The 20852-nt window shown below is 43.4% G+C and overlaps 1 protein-coding gene across 1 annotated transcript; it reads left to right on the forward strand.

Moving 5' to 3' along the window:
* The first annotated feature begins 3505 nt into the window (after positions 1 to 3505).
* On the forward strand, positions 3506 to 20252 carry RPN1 (ribophorin I). Its single transcript, XM_036419472.2, has 10 exons — positions 3506 to 3822; positions 5637 to 5701; positions 8658 to 8964; positions 9581 to 9790; positions 10937 to 11129; positions 13389 to 13488; positions 15436 to 15574; positions 15818 to 15937; positions 18147 to 18392; positions 19609 to 20252. Exons 1-10 carry the CDS (start codon positions 3562 to 3564, stop codon positions 19789 to 19791), a joined length of 1824 nt encoding a protein of 607 aa, XP_036275365.1. The 5' UTR covers positions 3506 to 3561; the 3' UTR covers positions 19792 to 20252.
* The last annotated feature ends 600 nt before the right edge of the window (positions 20253 to 20852 follow it).

Genomic DNA, 20852 nt, shown 5'->3' on the forward strand with positions numbered 1-20852 from the left:
ACCCTTCAGTCTGCAGACTGATTCTCTATCCACTGAGCCAAATCCATTATGGCTTCAGGAAACCTTTTCATTAAAGTGCAAAAATACCTTCATATCTGTTAACAGTTTCCACACTGGTTATTAGCACTTCAACCGTGCTATGTTTAAAAATTCATTAAAGGCAAGTATGAGCCACACAATTTTCACCATTGTCACAATCCTGGGTGAGAAATCCAGGTTCTAAGGGAGATTCTGTTTCTGCCTTTGGGAAATACACCAAGTTTGTTAACCTAGGTGTACAAATGGAAGAAACGAAGTAAGGAAATGTATTTTTTCTGCGGCTAACATTTTAATTCTACAATATTATCCTTAAAGTTATGAATGACATTAGACAACACAAACCAAAAACAAATGGGAACATTATGCCTTTGCATTTTATCCACATAATATGTATAATTGATGCTAATGCTTTATGCAATTGTCTTCTCCCCCCCCTCCCCCGACTTGAGAGAGAGGGAGAAACAAGAATGTATAAGAGAAACATTGATCTGTGCCTCTCCTTTGCCCCTCCTCCCCCTCATCTCTATTCATTGGACGATGCTCAGCAGTTGTCTTTTAAATCATGTAGAAGGGAAAAAAGAGCTACAAACAAAAGTACATTTATGTTGTCTTTTGGATTTATCTAAGTAGTTGCATATATTTGTGCTTTTTATTTTTTCACTAGAGGCCCAGTGCATTGATTTGCACACCGGTGGGATCCCTCAGCCTGGCCTGCGCCCTCTTATAATCTGGGATCCCTGGAGGGATTTTTGACTGCTGGTTTCAGCCCAATCCCCAAGAGATGTAGCAGTGCTTGAAGCGGCAGGCACCCTGGCTGGGCACCACACCCACTTATCCCTGCCTCACTGTGCCTGCTCCGCTGCTGCTCAGTAGCTGTTCCGTAGAGTTTCTCCACCACCGCAGCTGCCGCGCTAGCCAGCCCTGAACCCTGCGTCTGGTGCCCAATGGTCAGTTGAGCGGCGCTCCCTCTGTGGGAGTGCACTGACCACCAGGGGGCAGCTCCTGCCCTGAGTGTCTGCCCCCTGGTGGTCAGTGTGCTTCATAGTGCCTGGTCAGTCAACTGGTTGAGCAGTCAACCGGTGTGATGTGTAATTGAGTTACTGTGTAGTCATTTCATTTTAGCCTGAAAGATTCCCTTTTGCATTTCTTATAGTGCAGGTCTGCTAGTAATACATCCTCTCAATTTTTGTTTATCTGGGAAAGTCTTAATTTCACTCTTATTTTTATTCTATTATTATGCTATGCTACATTAATTTATTTTGGATGTTAAACCAACCTCACATTCTTGGGAAAAAGCCCACTTGACCATTCTGTATAATTATGTTTAAATGTTGCTGGATTCTCTTTGCTAATATGTGGTTGGGAACATCTATTAATACATACATTTTTTTAAAATTAAATTTATTGGTCAACATGAACATATAGGTTTCAGGTGTTGATTTCTCTCTCTCTCTCTTTTTTTTAATATTTTATTGATTCTTTACAGAGAGGAAGGGAGAGAGAAATAGAGAGCTAGAAACATCAATGAGAGAAACATCGATCAGCCGCCTTCTACACACCCCCCCCCTCTGGGGACGTGCCCGCAACCAATGCACATGCCCTTGACTGGAATCGAACCCGGGACCCCCAGTCCGCAGGCCAACGTTCTATCCACTGAGCTAAACCGGCTTTGGCTCAGGTGTTGATTTCTATGTTATAAGATCTATATATTGCACTGTGTGCCCACCACCCAAAATTAAATCTTCCCCTCTCACCATATATTAGGACTCCCTGTACCCTCCAATACATACATATTCATAAAATATATTGGTCTGTAGTTTTCTCTCTTTTGTAAAATGTTTTTATTGGTTTTATTTATTTTTTAAAATATATTTTATTGATTTTTTACAGAGAGGAAGGGAGAGAGAGAGTTAGAAACATCGATGAGAGAGAAACATCTATCAGCCGCCTCCTGCACACCCCCCAGCGGGGATGTGCCCACAACCAAGGTACATGCCCTTGAGCGAAACCGAACTCGGGACTTTTCAGTCCACAGGCCGATGCTCTATCCACTGAGCAAACCGGTCTCCGCTGTTTTTATTTATTTTTTATTTTATGTTTTTTTAAATACATATTTTATTTATTTTTTACAGAGAGGAAGAGAGAGGGACAGAGTTAGAAACATCGATGAGAGAATCATCGATCAGCTGCCTCCTGCACACCCCCCAGTGAAATTAAGATGTGCCCGCAACCAAGGTACATGCCCTTGACCGGAATCGAACCTGGGAACTTTCAGTTCGTGGTCTGATGCTCTATCCACTGAGCCAAACTGGTCTCGGCTGTTTTTATTGGTTTTAGAGAAAGAGGAAGATTTGGTCAAGGGCATGTACCTTGGTTCTGGGCACGTCCCCAGTTGGGGGTGTGCAGGAGGAAGCTGGTGGATGTTTCTCTCTCCGCGATGTTTCTAACTCTCTATCCCTCTCCCTTCCTCTCTGTAGAAAATCAATAAAGTGTATTAAAAAAAAAAAAAAGAAGAGTAATTCCAGGGATGTTTCTGAAGGCTTCGATGATAGCAAGCTCCTCCTTGTAGATGATGCAAAGTTCCCTGTGCTGGATACAAAGATGGTTTCTCCTTTTGCTCCTGTTAGTTCTTATTTTTTGAGAGGCTGCTTGTTTGCACCAACTAAAACCAACCATTGGCACCGCAGAGTGAACACAACACAGAAGTGATATGCCATCTGTTCTGCCCAGGCTGCCTCAGGCTTACCAGCACTGGTCATGTCAAAAGGTCACCCGTAGCCCAGCCCGTGTGGTTCAGTGGTTGAGCATTGACCCAGGAACTATGAGGTCACCAGTTCAATTTACAGTCAGAGCACATGCCCAGATTGCAGGCTCGACCCCTAGAAGGAGGCACGGAGGAAGCAGCTAATCGATGATGTTTCTCTCTCATCGATGTTTTTTCTTTCTTTCTTTCAGATTTAAAAAAAAATATATTTTATTGATTTTTTACAGAAAGGAAGAGAGAGGGATAGAGAGTTAGAAACATCGATGAAAGAGAATCGTTGATCAGCTGCCTCTTGCACAACCCCTACTGGGGATGTGCCCGCAACCATGGATGTTAACCTTGATCACGTGGTTCATGGGGCGGCTGCCAGGATTTTCCAATGTAAACTCACCCCTTTGTAATTACTCAGATCCTGAGACTGTGCAGACACCCTGTTTCTGCTTAAACTTCTGCCTAGGCTCTTACTTCCTCCGTTTGAGTTAAGTTTTACTGTCTCGAGGAGCAGAAAGGCCAGGCTGACTGCAGGGGAAGGATGGTGAGAGAGAGTGGATCGGCTGTGGCTAGTTCCCCTAAGAATGGAATAACTGCGGGGCCGTGCAGTCAGGCGCCCGGGGCCGCCCGTTGCCCTGGAGACGGGGTCCTTCCCTCCGCTGTGCCGCCAGCGCGTGGCGCCAGCCCGCGCCCAATGAGCGGCTGCGCGGTGGCCGGAGGCGGGGCGGCGGCGCGCGCGCGGCCTGCAGCTCCGCTCGGTCTCTGCCATGGAGGTCCCTGCCTCCCGGCTGCTCGTGCTCCTCCTGCTCGGGGCCTGCGCCCCGGCGCCCGGCCGCACCTCTCCCGATGCGCCGCCGCTGGTCAACGAGGACGTGAAGCGCACGGTGGACCTGAGCAGCCACCTGGCCAAGGTGACGGCCGAGGTGGTCCTGGCGCACCCGGGCGGCGGCTCCACGGCCCGCGCCACCTCCTTCCTGCTGGCCCTAGAGCCGGAGCTCGAGGCCCGGCTGGCGCACCTCGGCGCGCAGGTGAGCGGGGCGGGCCCTCGCCCCTCGGAGCATTGGTCGGTGGACTCCGCGCCGCTCTCGGCCTCGGGAGAAGCGGGCCCGGGCGTGGGGGGCGGTGGCGCCGGGCGACGGACACGTCAGCGTTAGCCCGCCCGGCGGCGCGGCTCGCGGCCGCTCGGCGGCCTCCCTTCGGCGGCCCCCGCGGCCGGCGCCGGGGAGCGCGGGCCGGGCGACCCCCCTCGCCGGTCAGACACAGACAGCAGCCCCCGGGGAGGGCATGTTCGGCTGCCGCTGCGCACCGGACTGGCTCTGCGATCCTCACGACCCAGTGCAGGAGTCCGACCGGAGCACGAATGAATGAGTTAAAATTTAATGTCTTTAGTTCAGTATCTGGCTCTATGTGGGCAGGGCTTCTTTCTAGATACCATTGAATACAACCAAAAAAGTCAGGGGTAGGTTCCGTGTTTAACTTTGTAATCGTTTGAAACCGTTGTTAATGTGACACGCTTCATAAGGTTGCTGTTGAAGGCTTTTTAATTAAAATTTTATTCTTAAGTTTTTAAAAAATATTTTACAGAGAGGAAGAGAAAGGGTTAGAGAGTTAGAAACATCGATGAGAGAATCATCGATCAGCTGCCTCCTGCACACCCCTCACCAGGGGATGTGCCCACAACCAAGATACATTCCCTTGACCGGAATCTAACCTGGGACCCTTCAGTCCACTGAGCCAAACCGGTTTTGGCAAGTTTTAAAAATCATGCAAATACTATAAGCCCATTTAAACTGTACAGAAAGGCAAAGTCCAGTTCTCTACCTTCCCTTTCTGGTTCCCATTCACACTTGCAGTTCACAAGTCTGCTTGTGTACTTCCCAGGTATTTCACCGTACACTTTTAAGACTCTCAAGGAAAGGAAATGTTGGCTTTGGGGATATACAGCTACAGAGCTTTGCTTTTTTTTTTTTTTTAAGATTAAAAAAAAAAATCCTCACCCGAGGATATGTTTATTAATTTTAGACAGAGAGGAGGGGGGGGGGAGGGCAGAGAATGAGAAAGAGAGAAACGTCAATGAGAGAGACATGGATTGGTTGCCTCCTGCAGGCGCCCTGACGGGACCAAACCTGAAACCTTCCGTGTATGGGAGGATGCTCCAACCAACCGAGCCACAGTGGCCAGGGCCGGAGCTTTGCTTTTTATTGCTGTTTTCATTAGACAGCAGCAATCCATTAAGTGATTACCCAGTTATTAAGAGTCATTACGGAATCATATTTCTTCTAAGCACACCTTACTTTCTGACTGAATCTGGAGCTATAAACTGGACTTTACGGAGGTTATACTTTTTAAAAAATATATATATATATATTATTGATTTTTCACAGAGAGGAAGAGAGAGGGACAGATAGAAACATCGATGAGAGAGATACATCAATCAGCTGCCTCTTGCACAACCCCTACTGGGGATGTGCCCGCAACCCATGTACATGCCCTTGACTGGAATCGAACCTGGGACCCTTCAGTCCGCAAGCCGATGCTCTATCCACTGAGCCAAATCAGTATCGACATGGAGATTATACTTCTGAAACGACGACTCCTATTCACATTGTCTATCGTGAGCATTTGCTCATTTCTACTCAGGTTTGTGGAAAGATAGTTTAACACTTCATTTAAATATGTGCTGCCACCTTTAAATTGTTACTGAAACCAGAATTCAATCTGTAAAAAGTTCTGGTAGTTTTAATATTTTAGTGAACATTCTGAGGCTGTTGGTTAATTGCTGACTCAAAATTTAGAGGCCAAAAGACATAGAAAGGAATGACTTTTTTTGGTCTTTTTATAGGTGAAGGGAGAAGATGAGGAAGAGAACCATCTGGAAGTACGAGAAACAAAAATTAAGGGTAAAAGGTAAGCTAATAGTCAGCATATCTATATCTGTATTTGCCTCTTGTTATAATTTATCCTGTCAGCATTAGAATCATAAGATAGAAGGTTCGCTTAGAAAATACCTGGCATATTAAAAGCTGCTTCAATTAATATAGTGTGTGGTAGCAAACAACAGACTCTAACATATTTTGATATCTTTTCTGATAACTTGCTAAAATTAGATTCCCCTAACAGTGGCAGTTTATTTTACAAGAGGAAAGCAGTTGTTTTCTATCCCAGGTCTCTCATCTATGTAGCCCTAGGGATCCCGATCCAATAGATGAGAACTCCAAGCTGTTTGTCTCAGCACATATCCTCTCATCAATGGCTAGCTACTATCCTGTTTTCCAGGGCAGACAGCACCCTCACTTTCAAGACTTCGGGGCATGGAAAGTGATGCCTCTTTGCAGGAAGTAGACTGAGCTATTTAAATGCTGGGGTTGGCCTAGTTCTCAGCTTTAACTTCAGGGGACTTGCACTTATTAGTTATTTATATTAAAACATTTTATTAAGGAGCCTGCAACCGAGTTTCGTGCTCTTGACCAGAATTGAACCCAGGACCCTTCAGTCTGAAGGGTTGACAATCTAACCATTGAGAACCGACTAAGAGGATACTTTTACTTTTTAAAATATATTTTTATTGACTTCAGAGAAGAAGGGAGAGGGAGAGAAACATCAATGATGAGAATCATTGATTGGCTGCCTTCTGCATTCCCCCTACTGGGGATTGAGCCCACAACCCAGGCATGTACCCTTGACCAGAATCAAACCTGGGACCTTTCAGTCTGCAGGCCGATGCTCTATCCACTGGGCAAACTGGCTAGTGCAATTTTTATTGATTTTTAGAGAGAGAGGAAGAAAGAGAGAAACATTGTTGTGCGAGAAAGATGTCGATTGGGAGTTATATGCTCTGACTAGAGAACCCCCAAACCTGGTATGTGTCCTGAACAAAAATTGAACCTGTGACCCTGCATTGCACAGGATGACACTTCAATCAACTGAGACACAGTGGCCAGAATGAGGATTTATTTTTTTTCATTGATTTTAGAGAGAGAGAGAGAAAAAAAAAACATCCATTGGTTGCCTTCTGTATATGCCCTGACTAGGATTCAAACCCTAAACCCAGGTTATGTGCCCTAACTAGGAATTGAACCCGTAAACTTTTGGTGTATGGGACTATTTAACTAACTGGGCCAGCCTGCCAGGGCAAGAAAAAAATCTTGGTTCATCTTCTATATATATAAAAGCCTAAGCGACCAGTTGACTGGTCTCTGATACACACTGACCACCAAGTGACATGCTCAATGCAGGAGCTACCCCTTGTGGCCAGTGTGCTCCCACAGCGGGAGTGCTGTTCAGCTAACCAGTGGGCGCCAGACGCTGGGCTCATGGCTGGTGAGACAGCTGTAGCCTGTGAGCCTCTCCCACCTCTGTGGCAGCGCAATATTAATAGAGGTGGGAAATTAGGATCATGAATGGTATTAGATATTGGATATTTTGAATTGCTTGTGGGGTAGTCAGTGGAATTGTCTAGTAATGAACATTTGAAAATTTGAGTTTAGATCTCAGGACAGAGAATGGGACAAGAAGCAGAATTGGGACTTGAAACCAAGAATTGGTTAAGACTGTTTCTAGTAGGGCTTATTATATTTTGAGTAGGTACTTTAGAGTAGTGTTATGAAGTATAAAGATGTGCCTGGTGAAGACCTTTAAGGACTCTAAATACCATGGCAGCATGTTAAAAAGTCTTCAGTTTTCCACAAATGGTTTCTGGGTCTGTAAGGAATTAGTCTCATAGCATAATAAATTCATTAATTTTTTGAGTTAATTATCTATATGAATTATAGTAGTTTTCAGGCATCTCTTTTTCTTTAAAATGCTAACAGCTTTATTTCCTTCTGGTTATGAGAGTATAAGCTCATTATGAAACAAATTGGAAAAACAACAAAATGAAGCTTATCTTCCTATCCTGAGACGGTTACCATTGTGTGGAACATTCATTGAGACACTTTCTTCACATACATTTGTATATATGTATGTTTTTAAAAGGAATCACTCTGTTTCTTTTTCTTTTTCTTTTAAAAAAAATATTTTATTGAGTTTTTACAGAGAGGAAAGGTGAGGGATAGAGAGTTAGAAACATTGATAAGAGAGAAAAATCGATCAGCTGCCTCCTGCAGGGCCTCCCACCCGGGGATGTGCCTGCAACCAGGGTACATGCCCTTGACCGGAATCGAAACGGACCTTTCAGTCTGCAGGCCAACGCTCCATCCACCGAGCCAAACCTGTTGCAGCAACACACTGTTTCTTTTGTAAACTAATTTGTTATTTACATTGTACATGGATATGTTTAATATAGATCTAAGTATCTTCTTTAGTGGCTGCCAAAATCCTATTGTGTGGCCCTCTACTAGAATTTTTTAAACTGTTATTCTATTGTTGGACATTTATGTTGTTTTATACTCTTTTTCTATTATAAACAATCTTGAGATGAATATCCAGATATTTATCTTAAAAGGTTTTAATTAATAGGTAAAGGTGATGTCTTAAATATAACTGCTTTTATCTTTTTGTTGTTATTTTCTCTCTTTATTATCTAAAGTTTTACATGTCTCCTTTTCCCCAATGATCCCAGTCATTCCCAGTCAGGGCAAGCCCCTACTGCCCCAGTGTCTGTGTCCATTGGTTATGCTAATATGCATGCATACAAGTCCTTTGGTTGCTCTCTAACTCCCTCCCGCCCCATTTGTCTCTGGATCTATTCTTGTTCATCAAATTATGTTGATCATTATATCCTACATATGAGTGAGATCATGTGATATTTATCTTTCTCCAACTGGCTTATTTTGTGCTTTTATCTTGGGTACAAAATTTTGCTGTGACTGAGTTCCTAGCTGTTTTTTATTTCCTTAATTCTCTTGCCTCATTTTTCCTGCAGTGGTAGATTCTTCATGGTCAAGTTACCAGTTGCTCTTGATCCTGGGATGAAGATTTCAGTTATTTTGGAAACAGTCTATACACATGTGCTTCAGCCATATCCAACCCAGATCACTCAATCAGAGAAACAGTTTGTGGTGTTTGAGGGCAACCATTATTTCTACTCCCCCTATCCCACAAAGACACAAACTATGCGTGTGAAGCTTGCCTCTCGAAATGTGGAGAGCTACACCAAGTTGGGAAACCCCACGCGATCTGAGGACCTCCTGGATTATGGACCTTTCAGAGATATCCCTGCCTATAGTCAGGTAGGCTCAAAGGAGTCTTATTCATCCCTGTCTACTTCAGAGGTCTTCTGGAGCGGCAACTAGTTAGTTGATAGGATTGGGTGGTGTAGAGTAGGTGGAAATCCAAGATCAGTTTTTTAACCTGCTGTGGAATGACTCCATGGGGTCATTGTTCTTTTGGGAGTACAGATAGAGGCTGTGAGTTTAGGAAGAATTTTATTTATTTATAATTAAAAAAATGTTATGGTTGAAAGTATAAATATGTCCTAGGAACACTTTTTAAAGCAGATAGCATTTGGAGAGTTGGAGTAGAAGTTGGGGGAGAAGGAAACAAGGCATTCTAGGCAGAGGCAATAAGAAGGTCAAAGGCCCTAGTTGGTTTGGTTCAGTGGTTAGAGTGTTAGCCTGCAGATTGAAGGATCCCAGGTTTGATAATCGGTCAAGGGTACATGCCTGGGTAGCAGGATTAATTCCCAGTAAGGGGCATGCAGGAGGCAGCCAATCAATGATTCTCTCTCATTGATGTTTCTATCTCCCTCTCCTGTCCTCTCTGAAATCAATAAAAATCATTCTGTTGCTTATATGTAGCTTCTAATTAGTTTGATTTGAACTTTTAATTACTTGTTTTCTTCTACAGGATACTTTTAAAGTACATTATGAGAACAACAGCCCTTTTCTTACTATCACCAGCATGACCCGAGTCATCGAGGTCTCTCACTGGGGTAATATTGCTGTGGAAGAAAATGTGGACTTGAAGCACACAGGGGCTGTGCTTAAGGGACCTTTTTCACGCTATGATTACCAGAGGCAACCCGATAGTGGTATATCCTCCATCCGTTCTTTTAAGGTATGGAGTGTTAAGCTTGGACATTGGTAAAAACTATGACTTTATTAAATATATTTGTTCTTTCGTTTACTTTTTGAAAATAGCTAAATATGGGCAGTTGTTTAAGATTAATTGCTGTTTCTGTGGTTGGATGACAGGGTTAGAACCAAGAGGAAGAATCCTTAAAAAAAATGCCCTCATTACCTTAGCCTGTTTGGCTCAGTGGATAGAATGTCAGTCCATGGACTAAAAGGTCCTGGGTACAATTTCTGTCAAGGGTACATGCCTGGGTTACAGGCTTGACTCCTAGTATGGGCGTGCAGGAGGCAACCAATCAATGATTCTCTTACCATTGATATTTCTATCTCTCTTTCCCCTCTCCCTTCATCTCTGAAATACAATTTAAAAAAATGTGTATATGTATACATATATATAAGAAAAATATATAGTGGTACATATACAAGAAAAAATATACTATTCACATATGCATATAAAAAGGCCCTCATTTATATAACTAGATCATTTTTTTAAAGAAAATTTAAGTAATAGAAAAAGGAAAAAATAATTCCACCCTTCATAATTAAAATTGCTGACATTTTAATATTTTTTCTTTTACACTTTTAAAAAAAGCAATTGATCATACTTTATATATAGTTTATCTTTTTTGCCTTATAAATGAAATCTTATAAGCATTTTCATGTACTTACATATTATAGAAGGGTTTGCTGTATGAAAAATATATTACATTTTCCCCCCTGATTATCAAAATATACTTCCAGATTTGGAAGCTACAATAAAGAATATATATTATGTGGAGAAAACCTTTCTATAACTTTGTCTGTCACTAGTTATTTGATGTAATTTCTTCCATCTTTAGTTTCTCTCTGTAAAATAACTTTCAGGTTGTTTTTACCTTTGTTCTTATTTGCAAAGGTAATTATGATTCTCTTTATTATTTGCTTGTAGAAGAATTTGACTATCGACCTTTTTGAGAAGTAGATTTAATATCTAGACATTTTGAAGCCTTGGGGGAAAAGTTAGCCTCTAGATTGTTTACAGTTTGGGGGTTATTTTAATCGAGTAGTACTAGGATGAAGATTTTGGTGCAGAAGTATTTTCTCTATTTAGATTAATTCCTCTGAAAAATGTATGTTCATTTTCTTGCAGACCATTCTTCCCGCTGCTGCCCAGGATGTTTATTACCGGGATGAGATTGGCAATGTTTCCACCAGCCACCTCCTTATTTTAGATGACTCTGTAGAGATGGAAATCCGGCCTCGTTTCCCTCTTTTTGGAGGGTGGAAGACCCATTACATCGTTGGCTACAACCTCCCAAGCTATGAGTACCTCTATAATTTGGGTCAGTCTTAGTAAGGGAGTAGAAAATGGAGACACCATCTTTTTCTTTAATTTTTTGCATTTATTATTTAAAAATGCATTTTTATTGATTTCGGAGAGGAAGGAAAAGAGAGAGAGAGATAGAAATATCAATGATGAGAGAGAATTATTGATTGGCTGCCTCCTGCACACCCCCTTCTATGGATCGAACCCACAACATGAGCATGTGCCCTTGACCGGAATCGAACCTGGGACTCTCCAGTCTGCAGTCCAAAGCTCTATCCACTGAGCCCTCCAGCCAGGGCGTCTTGCAGTTATTATTTCACAATTGCCAGTTCTTCTAGATGGGGAGAAAGAATATTTTTTTTATCATTCTTAAAAAGGCTGAGGTATTATGCCTGGCTCAGTGGGGGTTGAATCTTTGCCAGTCTTCAGTATTTGGCATTTTCTCTTGAATCAATCTTTCTTTCTTTCTTTCTTTTCTTCTCTTTTCTCTTCTTTCTTTCTCTCTCTCTCTCTCTCTCTCTCTCTCTCTCTCTCTCTCTCTCTTTCTTTCTTTCTTTTCAATATATTTTACTGATTTTGTACAGAGAGGAAGGGAGAGAGATAGAGAGCTAGAAACATCGATGAGAGAGTCATCAATCAGCTGCCTCCTGCACACCCCTTACCGGGAATATGCCCACAACCAAGGTACATGCCCTTGACCGGAATCGAACCCGGGTCCCTTTGGTCCCCAAGCTGACGCTCTGTTCATTGAGCCAAACCGGTCTCGGCGAATCTTTTCTTCATTTAAAGCTTTTCTTCTGCTGAAGCCGGTTTGGCTCAGTGGTGGAGCGTTGGTCTGCGGACTTAAAGGTCCCAGGTTCGATTCTGGTCAAGGGCATGTACATTGGTTGTGGGCACATCCCCAGTAGAGGGTGTGCAGGAGGCAGCTGGTCGATGTTTCTCTCTCATCGACGTTTCTGGCTCTCTATCTCTCTCCCTTCCTCTCTAAAAAATCAATAAAATATATTAAAAAAATAAATAAATAAAGCTTTTCTTCTTGCCTTAGCTGGTTTGGCTCAGTGGATAGAATGTCAGCCTGCAGACTGAGAGGTCCTGGGTTCGATTCTGGTCAGGGACACATGCCCAGGTTGTGGGCTCATCCCCAGTAGGGGGCGTGCAGGAGGCAGCCAATCAATGATTCTCATCATTGATGTTTCCTTCCTCTAAAATCAATAAAAATACATTAAAAAATAAAACTTCTTTTTACCTTTTTATTATTATAAGGCATTATCTGTTTATTCATTCACATTCCTTTTAAGTTAGCCTTCATTTATAAAATGATTTTTTTCTTTTATTTCTAAAATTTTTTCTGAATTCTGAAACTTTTCTGAATTTTTTTTCTGAATAAGTTTGATTTATATTGCTTTTTCATAACTTGTGTCATTTTCATAATACCCGTGACCGGAATTGAACCTGGGACTTTTCAGTCCGCAGGCCAACACTCTATCCATCGAGCCAAACCGGCTAGAGCCTGTTGCTCATTTTTAACGTGAACTTCTAGGAGGAATAATTGTAGCTGCCCAATTCTCTGTTGTTTTAGTGTAGTATTAAAAAATATGGTGGCTTGCTTTCTGAGCTGTCTCTGGCTTTGTTTTCCTAAAGCTCTGTTGTTCCCGTTATGCTTTTTATTCTACCCCAGTTTTTCATCCGTGTAGAGTGCTGTCCTGGAAGGGGAGCTCTGGTGGACTTTTCAAAGTGCTCAGGGACTAGACTGCTCTAGACTTACAAACGTCCTGCGGCCCCTTTTACTTACCCGCCGTGCAGGGTGAGGACTCTGGAGCTTTAGTTGCCCTTCTCCAGCTGGCCTGCCATTCTCTCAAGTGAACCCTATTGTCTGTCAGGGGCTCTTTTCTCAGGTCTATCGGTTGCCCTGTTGCTTCCTTCTGCTTGAGCATTTACAGACACTAATAATGTGTAGGTCGTGTGGCTGTTGGTGTTTTGTGGACTACACCCCTTGTATTTTGGAGCTTTGGAGATGTCATATTACCTAGTTTTGTTTTGAACATGGTCCATGGGTTTTTTATTTTGTTATGTAGTGCTATGTCTTTATGTGGAAATTGGGGAAGATCCAAAATCTATGCTGCTGCCACCATCTCTGTCTTCCAGAGGCTCCTAGTGCATTAACTTCAGATAGTATCTTTACTCCTCTCTGTGTGAGGTGGGATGTACTCCCCCTGTCTCCTGTCCTATTTTCTCAATTTTTCACATCATTGCATGTGTTTGCTTGATCCTTCAGGTGACCAATATGCACTGAAAATGAGGTTTGTGGACCATGTATTTGATGAGCAAGTGATAGATTCTCTGACTGTGAAGATCATCTTGCCCGAAGGAGCCAGGTGAGTGTGACTGCTCCTTTCCTCTGTTCCCATTTCTCTGGTGGTTCCCTTGGTTACTCAAAGAAATTCTGTGTGGAAGAGGCAGTATTTACAATAGTTTAAAGTGCTCAGTATATAGTTTAAAATTGATTTTAGAGAGGAAGGGGGAGGGGAGAGAAAGAAAAAAAAAAAATCATTGATTTAAGAGAATCATTGATTGGCTGCCTCCCACACTGAGAATTGAGTCCACAACCCAGGCATGTGCCCTGACCGGAATCGAACTGTGACCTCCTGGTTTATAGCTCATCGAACTGTGACCTCCTGGTTTATAGCTCAACCACTGAGCCATGCCAGCTGGGTGTCAGTATATAGCTTTGACAGATCCTGCAGGGATCTTTTAACTGGAGTTTAAATAGAAAAGTTAGATTCAGATGAGGGAATAAGATTTATTTAGGAAATACTCCTCAAATACAGTGCTTTTGTGTGACAGGAGCAGTATCCTAAGTAAAGTCACCTTAGGAGGCCACAGTGATGGCCTGAATTTGATGGGATGATCTGCAGTAGGAAATAACTCCGAGTCAGGACAGTCAGGCAGCCCTTGTGCTATATTAGTGGAATGAAGAGCCCTGGCTGGTTTGACTCAGTGGATAGAGCACCAGCCTGCAGACTGAAGGGTCCTAGAGTCCATTTCAGTCAAGGGCACATACTGGGTGGCAGGTTCGATCCCCAGTAGGGGGCGTGCAGGAGGCAGCAAATTGATGATTCTCATCATTTTTTAAAAATATATTTTATTGATTTTTTACAGAGAGGAAGGGAGAGAGATAGAGAGCCAGAAACGTCGATGAGAGAGAAACATCGACCAGCTGCCTCCTGCACACCCCCCACTGGGGATGTGCCTGCAACCAACGTACATGCCCTTGACTGGAATCGAACCCAGGACCTTTCAGTATGCAGACCGACACTCTACCACTGAGCCAAACCGGTTTCGGCTGATTCTCATTGATATTTATCTCTCTCCCTCTCCCTTCCTCTCTAAAGTAAAAAAAAAAAAAAAAAAAAAAAGAAGAATGAAGAAGGATAATGGAGCAGTGCCTCCATTTTATCCTGGGTTCTATAGACCAGGTTTAGAAAGGTGGGCATGGGAGGGAGAGGAGAGAATCTCAAATGGTGTATTAGGGTTCTGTGGTTACAAGCTGTAGTAATTGGTCAATTTAAATGGAAAGAAATGAACTTGGAAGAGTAAGAGAAATCCTAAAATGACAGCATAGGCTGAGGAAAGCCAGAGCCAGAGCATCTCCAGGACTCCAGTTGGCTGAAAATGATGGACACACACGGGCACCTGCCCTTGGTGTGAGCCACAAATACCTGTTTGTCATTTTAATCTTGATTCATTTTAAAAGGAAACATCTACTTGGCCTCCTTCAGTTATCACCGGAAGGAGAGGCACCTTGATTGATCTTCCTGTGGAAGGCATTCAGTTGAGGAATGGGTAGTTCCTCCAAGTAAAACTAGAGTGCTGTTGACTGGGAGAAGGGAGAATGAGTCTGTGCAGGCAAAAACAGGACATGTCCAGCTGTACCCTATAACAAAGTTTCAGGCTGTGAAGAGACAGAACATTTGAAGTAACTTTTCAGGAGCCTCTTCAAGACCCTGAGAGGCTCTTGTTGGGTAGAATGCACACAAAGTTCTGAGAGCTGTGTGAATCCAAGGGGTAGGCCAGTACTGGTGAGCCTTATGAGTGCAGGTTGCAGGGAGACAGACAGTTGTTGCCTCAGCAACATACTCAGGATTCTGGCAGTGGGTCAGGTGGTCAGATGTTCCTGGTGCTGGAAGGGGAGCATAGTGGAGTGTGAACTTAATGACTTTGAAAGCCGCCTGGATTGAGCCTTGGAATTTTCCAATTCTAAATAAGCCTAGTTGGTCAGTGCAGTTTGTCTGAGGCTATATTTTATTCCCATCTGCCTCCAGGAACATCCAGGTTGACAGTCCCTATGAAATCAGCCGTGCCCCAGATGAGCTGCACTACACCTACCTGGACACATTTGGCCGCCCTGTGATTGTTGCCTACAAAAAAAATCTGGTAGAACAGCACATTCAGGACATTGTGGTACGTGACTCCACTGTTCTGTCTCCCATGCCTCCATTCACAGAGAGTGGGTGGTGGGGGCCAGGTCTTACCCCTCTTTCCCTCCTTGGGCTGGAGTGGTTTGAACACAACATCCTCAGGGGTAGGGCTGGGCAGGTGGGGTGGGGCAGCCTGGATGATGGTTGGCTAGGTGAAGCCCTTTGGCTCCCAGGTTTCCGAGTCCATGAAAGCCTGTCAAAGCCCATCTTCTTGCTTCTCCCCCAGGTGCACTACACATTCAACAAGGTGCTCATGCTGCAGGAGCCCCTGCTGGTAGTGGCTGCTTTCTACATCTTGTTCTTCACAGTCATCATCTATGTCAGATTGGATTTTTCTATCACAAAGGTACCCTTGTGTTTTTCTTCTTGTCAGTTTGTCATGTTGCACCCTTGATAATGTGTTTCACTAGCCTTACTGAGCATTGGTCGTCACAGTAGACCAAGGTAACTCCTTGTGGCCCAGAAGATTCTCTGCTGCCTGTGGCTTCTGCTAATCCTTTCTGTAAAGATACCTTGTCTTTGTAGCTGTGATCATGGAGCACGCATGGGTTGCTAATGGTGGGTGAGTACTGTGGGAACAGGGCAGCAGGCATAATGTGTACTTTTGAGGGCCCGAAAAGGGTACCTTGAGTAGGTGAGGTGCAGAAAAGGTGGGAAGGGCATTCAGCCAGAGAGAACAGTTTGTGGGACAGCAGAGAGGGCTCACGGACCTATGGGTAGCAGAAGTGTAAATGTAAGCAAAAAAGTTGATCTAGCTGGTTCCATAAACCAGTAAGGCTGCCCAAGGCTCAAGATAGTGCAGTTGGGTCAGCTGCTAACTTTGTTAAGCAAAAGGGTTGAGTCTAGGTTTTATTATGAAATAGCCCTATCTTTTCAGCTATAAAAATTGCTTTTGTTTTATTGATTTAAAAAATTTCACATTTATAGAAACATTACAAGAAAGATAAAAATAACTCTTGTATACTCATCACCTAGACATAACAGTTAACATTTGATCTCTATACATCATTATTTTTCCTGAACCCTTTGAGAGTTTGCAGACATTTGTGCTCCTTGACCGTTGAACACTTAAGTGTGTATGCACCCTGAGAACCAAGGATATTATCTTAAATAACCACCATGTAACAATCAAATTCAGGAAATGTAATTCAGTCCATGTTCAAATGCTGCTGACTATCCCAGTGATAACTTTTATAGCAATTATTTTTCATACTTCAGAATAATTATCATAGCTCCCTAGTCTCCTTTAATCTGGCACAGTTTCTTGGCCTTTCTTTGTCTTCAATGACCTTGACATATTTTTTTTTTTTTTTGTGGTTTTTATTTTTATTTATTTTTTTAGATTCTCTTTTTTTTTTTTTTTTTTTTTTTAATATTTTATTGATTTTTTACAGAGAGGAAGGGAGAGAGATAGAGCTGGAAACATCGATGAGAGAGAAACATCGACCAGCTGCCTCCTGCACACCCCCCACCGGGGATATGCCCGCAACCAATGCACATGCCCCTGACCGGAATTGAACCTGGGACCTTTCAGTCCGCAGACCGACACTCTACCACTGAGCCAAACCGGTTTCGGCTGACCTTGACATATTTGAAGTTTAGAGACCTTTTGAAGTTTGTAGACTGTCCTTAGTTTACACTTATCTTATGTTTCTTCCTGATTAAATTCAGATTATGCATTTATGCATTTTTGGTAAGAACACTGTAAAGTGATGTTGCATTTGCAGTGTCTTATCAGGAGTTCCTAGTGTTGGTGATATTAACTTTTTAAATACATTTTTATTGATTTCAAAGAGGAAGGGAGACGAGGAGAGAGAGAGAGAAACATTGCGGATGAAAGAGTATCACTGATTGGCTGCCTCCTGCAGACCCCCTACTGGGGATCACGCTCACAACCAGGGCATGTGCCCTTGACTGGAATCAAACCTGGGACCCTTCAGTCACAGGCAGACTCTATCCACAGAGCCAAACCAGCTAGGACTTTATTGATTTTTGGAGAGAGTGGAAGGGAAGGGGAGAGACGAAGAGAGAAACATCGATGTGGGAGAGACATTGATTGGTTGCTTCCAGCACGCACCTGACCAGAGGACCAGGGATTGAGCCTGCAACTGAGGTACATGTATCCTGGGCCAGAATCGAACCTGGGACCCTTCACTCCATGGCTGACACTATGCACTGAGTCAAACCGGCTAGTTCTTCCTTGAAGTATTTTAAGGAGAGACATAATGAACATCCTGGAATCTTGCCCTTACCTGAGCTGAGATTTCTCTTTCCTCAGCACCTTATGTGTTTCATGGTGCACTCTGGCATTCGTACATCCGTTTGTCCGCCCTGCTGGACTTTGAAGTGAACATCTGTTTCATTTTCATGACCCCAGTCTTTCCCTTTGCTGAACTAACTGGCCCAGATTCAGTGTTAGTACAGGTTTGATTCTCTGACTTTCCAAGAAGATGGTGGCTTTTTTTTTTTTATACAGCTGGTAGTGAGTGATCTTTGGGAGGTGAAGGTTGGAGTGGGTTCAGGCCTGGTTTCGTCTCATACTCTCTCTCCTCCAGGATCCGGCTGCGGAAGCCAAGATGAAGGTGGCTTGCATTACAGAGCAGGTCTTGACCCTGGTCAATAAGAGACTAGGTCTCTACCGTCACTTTGACGAGACTGTCAATAGGTTTAAGCAGTCCCGGGATATGTCCATCCTCAACAGCGGCAAGAAGAACCTGGAGATGGAACACAAAGCCTTGACCAGTGAGATTGCACTGCTGCAGTCCAGGCTGAAGACGGAGGGCTCTGACCTGTGCGATAAGGTGAGTGTTTGTCAGCACTAAGTCGCTTGGCTCGTTGCTAGATAGTTGTATCCCACTAACTAAAGCATCATATGGTGGCCCTGTCTGGGTCAGTCACCAGGCACTCTTGCTCACTGCTGGCTTGTAGTGTGATTCTCACCCAGTGGCATCCTTGTGGTGGGACAGGAAGTTTCGGTGTCTTGGATCTGAGCTGTGTGTGGAGAAAGCTCTGCTGGATTACATAGCACTGTCTATCCTCACGGCCAGTACTGACAGCAGCTGCTTCCTCCTTGGAAGCCAGACTGAACCGCGTGAGGAGAACCAAGCTTAGAAGAAGGGGTTAAGTCCAGGCTCTGATTCAGACTTCGTAAACCTAGGCATGTTATCTCAAAACGAATGCTATTAGTATTACCTCATAGTGGTTGTGAATGTAAAGTAAGTTTGACATGCTTGATGTAAAGGGCTGAGAATCCTGCCTGGGATGTGCTGTGTGAGTTCTTGTGGCTTATAAAGGAGGATGGGAACCTCCCCTCCCCCTGGAGGTATCCTTTAGAGTTCCTGACCACACGCTCCATGTGCCTCGCCCGAGCATTCTCCTTATCCTGTGCTGTCTTCTTTATAGCATCTACCATTTTCTGAAACTTTATTTATGTCTTAAGTATTTATAATATGTCAGCTTCTTGTGGGGCAGATGCCTTATCTGTCTTTAGTGCTTTTTCCAGAACCTAGAATCATGCCTAGCACTATGGCTCACTAAATATTTGTTGAATGTTGAGTGAATGTGGCTATAAAAGTGCTCAGACTGACATCGAGTTGGTGATAACATGGGAGTCATTCAGACCTAATACTACACCCCTGCCAGTAGTCCTTTACCTATGTGAATTTCTGCACCTAATTTGATAAGCCAAAGGGAAGAGAATAAATGTTCCTTGAGTACCTATTGTGTGCCTGGCACCGTGTTTAAGTGATTTTTACATATTTTCCCATTTATTTCTTGCAATTCTCTTCTGCAGCTAAGGCCCAGGGATGATGAAGGGTTTTGTTCACAAAGGTCAGAGCTTAAAGGAACAGGGTTGCTGGGGAGTGTGAGGCTGGCATTTGAGCCAGCCTATCTCCCTTCATAGCCAGCCCCTGTGGCCTGGGAGTTCTGGGATCTGCAGGAACGGGAGGCGGTGGGCCTTTCTAATGAGGGTGAGGGGACCACTCTCTAACCCTGCCCTGCTCTCGCCTTGGCCAGGTGAGCGAAATGCAGAAGCTGGATGCACAGGTGAAGGAGCTGGTGCTGAAGTCGGCAGTGGAAGCTGATCGGCTGGTGGTTGGCAAGCTCAAGAAAGACACTTATATCGAGAACGAAAAGCTCATCTCAGGAAAGCGACAGGAGCTGGTCACCAAGATTGACCACATCATGGATGCTCTGTAGGTTCTGCCAGTTGTCTGCTGGGTGGGCCCAGGGTGCTGCACTTACAGATGGCAGGTGTGTGTGTGTATGTGTGGGTGGGGGGGTGAACTTTGAGGCCAGTGAATGCTGGCATCTATTTTATAAAAGGCCTTCAAGGAAGAGAAGCCAAGCCTTGCCTTAGACAAAATAAGAAGCCTAATTTTTTCCCCTAAACTGTTACTTTAAAAACAAACAACTAAACACACACACACACACCAAAAACTTAAATTCCATTAAAAATAAAATATCTTTGTGTTTTTGAACAAATAAATTTTTAATATTTGATTGGTTTTGTTTTATTCTAAAGCCTACGATATTCTTTTAAGCCTGTAAGCTCCTTGTTTTATGCCCTTATATTCCTGATGTTTGAGTATTTTGCAAGTGTATGCATGTTTTTTAAAATGTGCGAACAGAATAAAATAAAACAGGGACTGTGAAACGTTTGTTTTGTCCTGTTGACAATCTCTCATAACTTAATAATGCTTTTATCAAGTGATTTTTATTCATTAAATAATGGACTTACTCCTTAGAGCAAGTGTGCATACAAGTATCTATCTATACATATAAAAGGCAAGGTGACCGACCTTTGACTGACTGACTGACTACCTAGTGCATATGATGTGCACTGGCAATTTAAAAATAAGTGCTGACTTATTTTACCTGCACGATACATGTAAAGCTCTTGCTGATGACAATCACAAAGGTCAGATGTAAAGGGCTGAGAATTTTTTTTTTAAAATATATTTTATTGATTTTTCTTACAGAGAGGAAGGGAGAAAGATAGAGAGCTAGAAACGTTGATGAGAGAGAAACATCAACCAGCTGCCTCTTGCACACCACCTACCGGGGATGTGCCTGCAACCAATGTACATGCCCTTGACCGGAGTCGAACCTGGGACCTTTCAGTCCGCAGACCAATGCTCTACCGCTGAGCCAAACCAGCTTCGGCTGAGAATGTTGTTTTGATCTGTCATTGTCAATTGTGAATTGGGTTGTTTTTTGGTTGACATTCAATGTGAACCACATTGCAATTTATTCATCGA

Source organism: Pipistrellus kuhlii, unplaced genomic scaffold (assembly GCF_014108245.1).
Source record: "Pipistrellus kuhlii isolate mPipKuh1 unplaced genomic scaffold, mPipKuh1.p scaffold_m20_p_6, whole genome shotgun sequence".
Lineage (NCBI taxonomy): Eukaryota > Metazoa > Chordata > Mammalia > Chiroptera > Vespertilionidae > Pipistrellus > Pipistrellus kuhlii.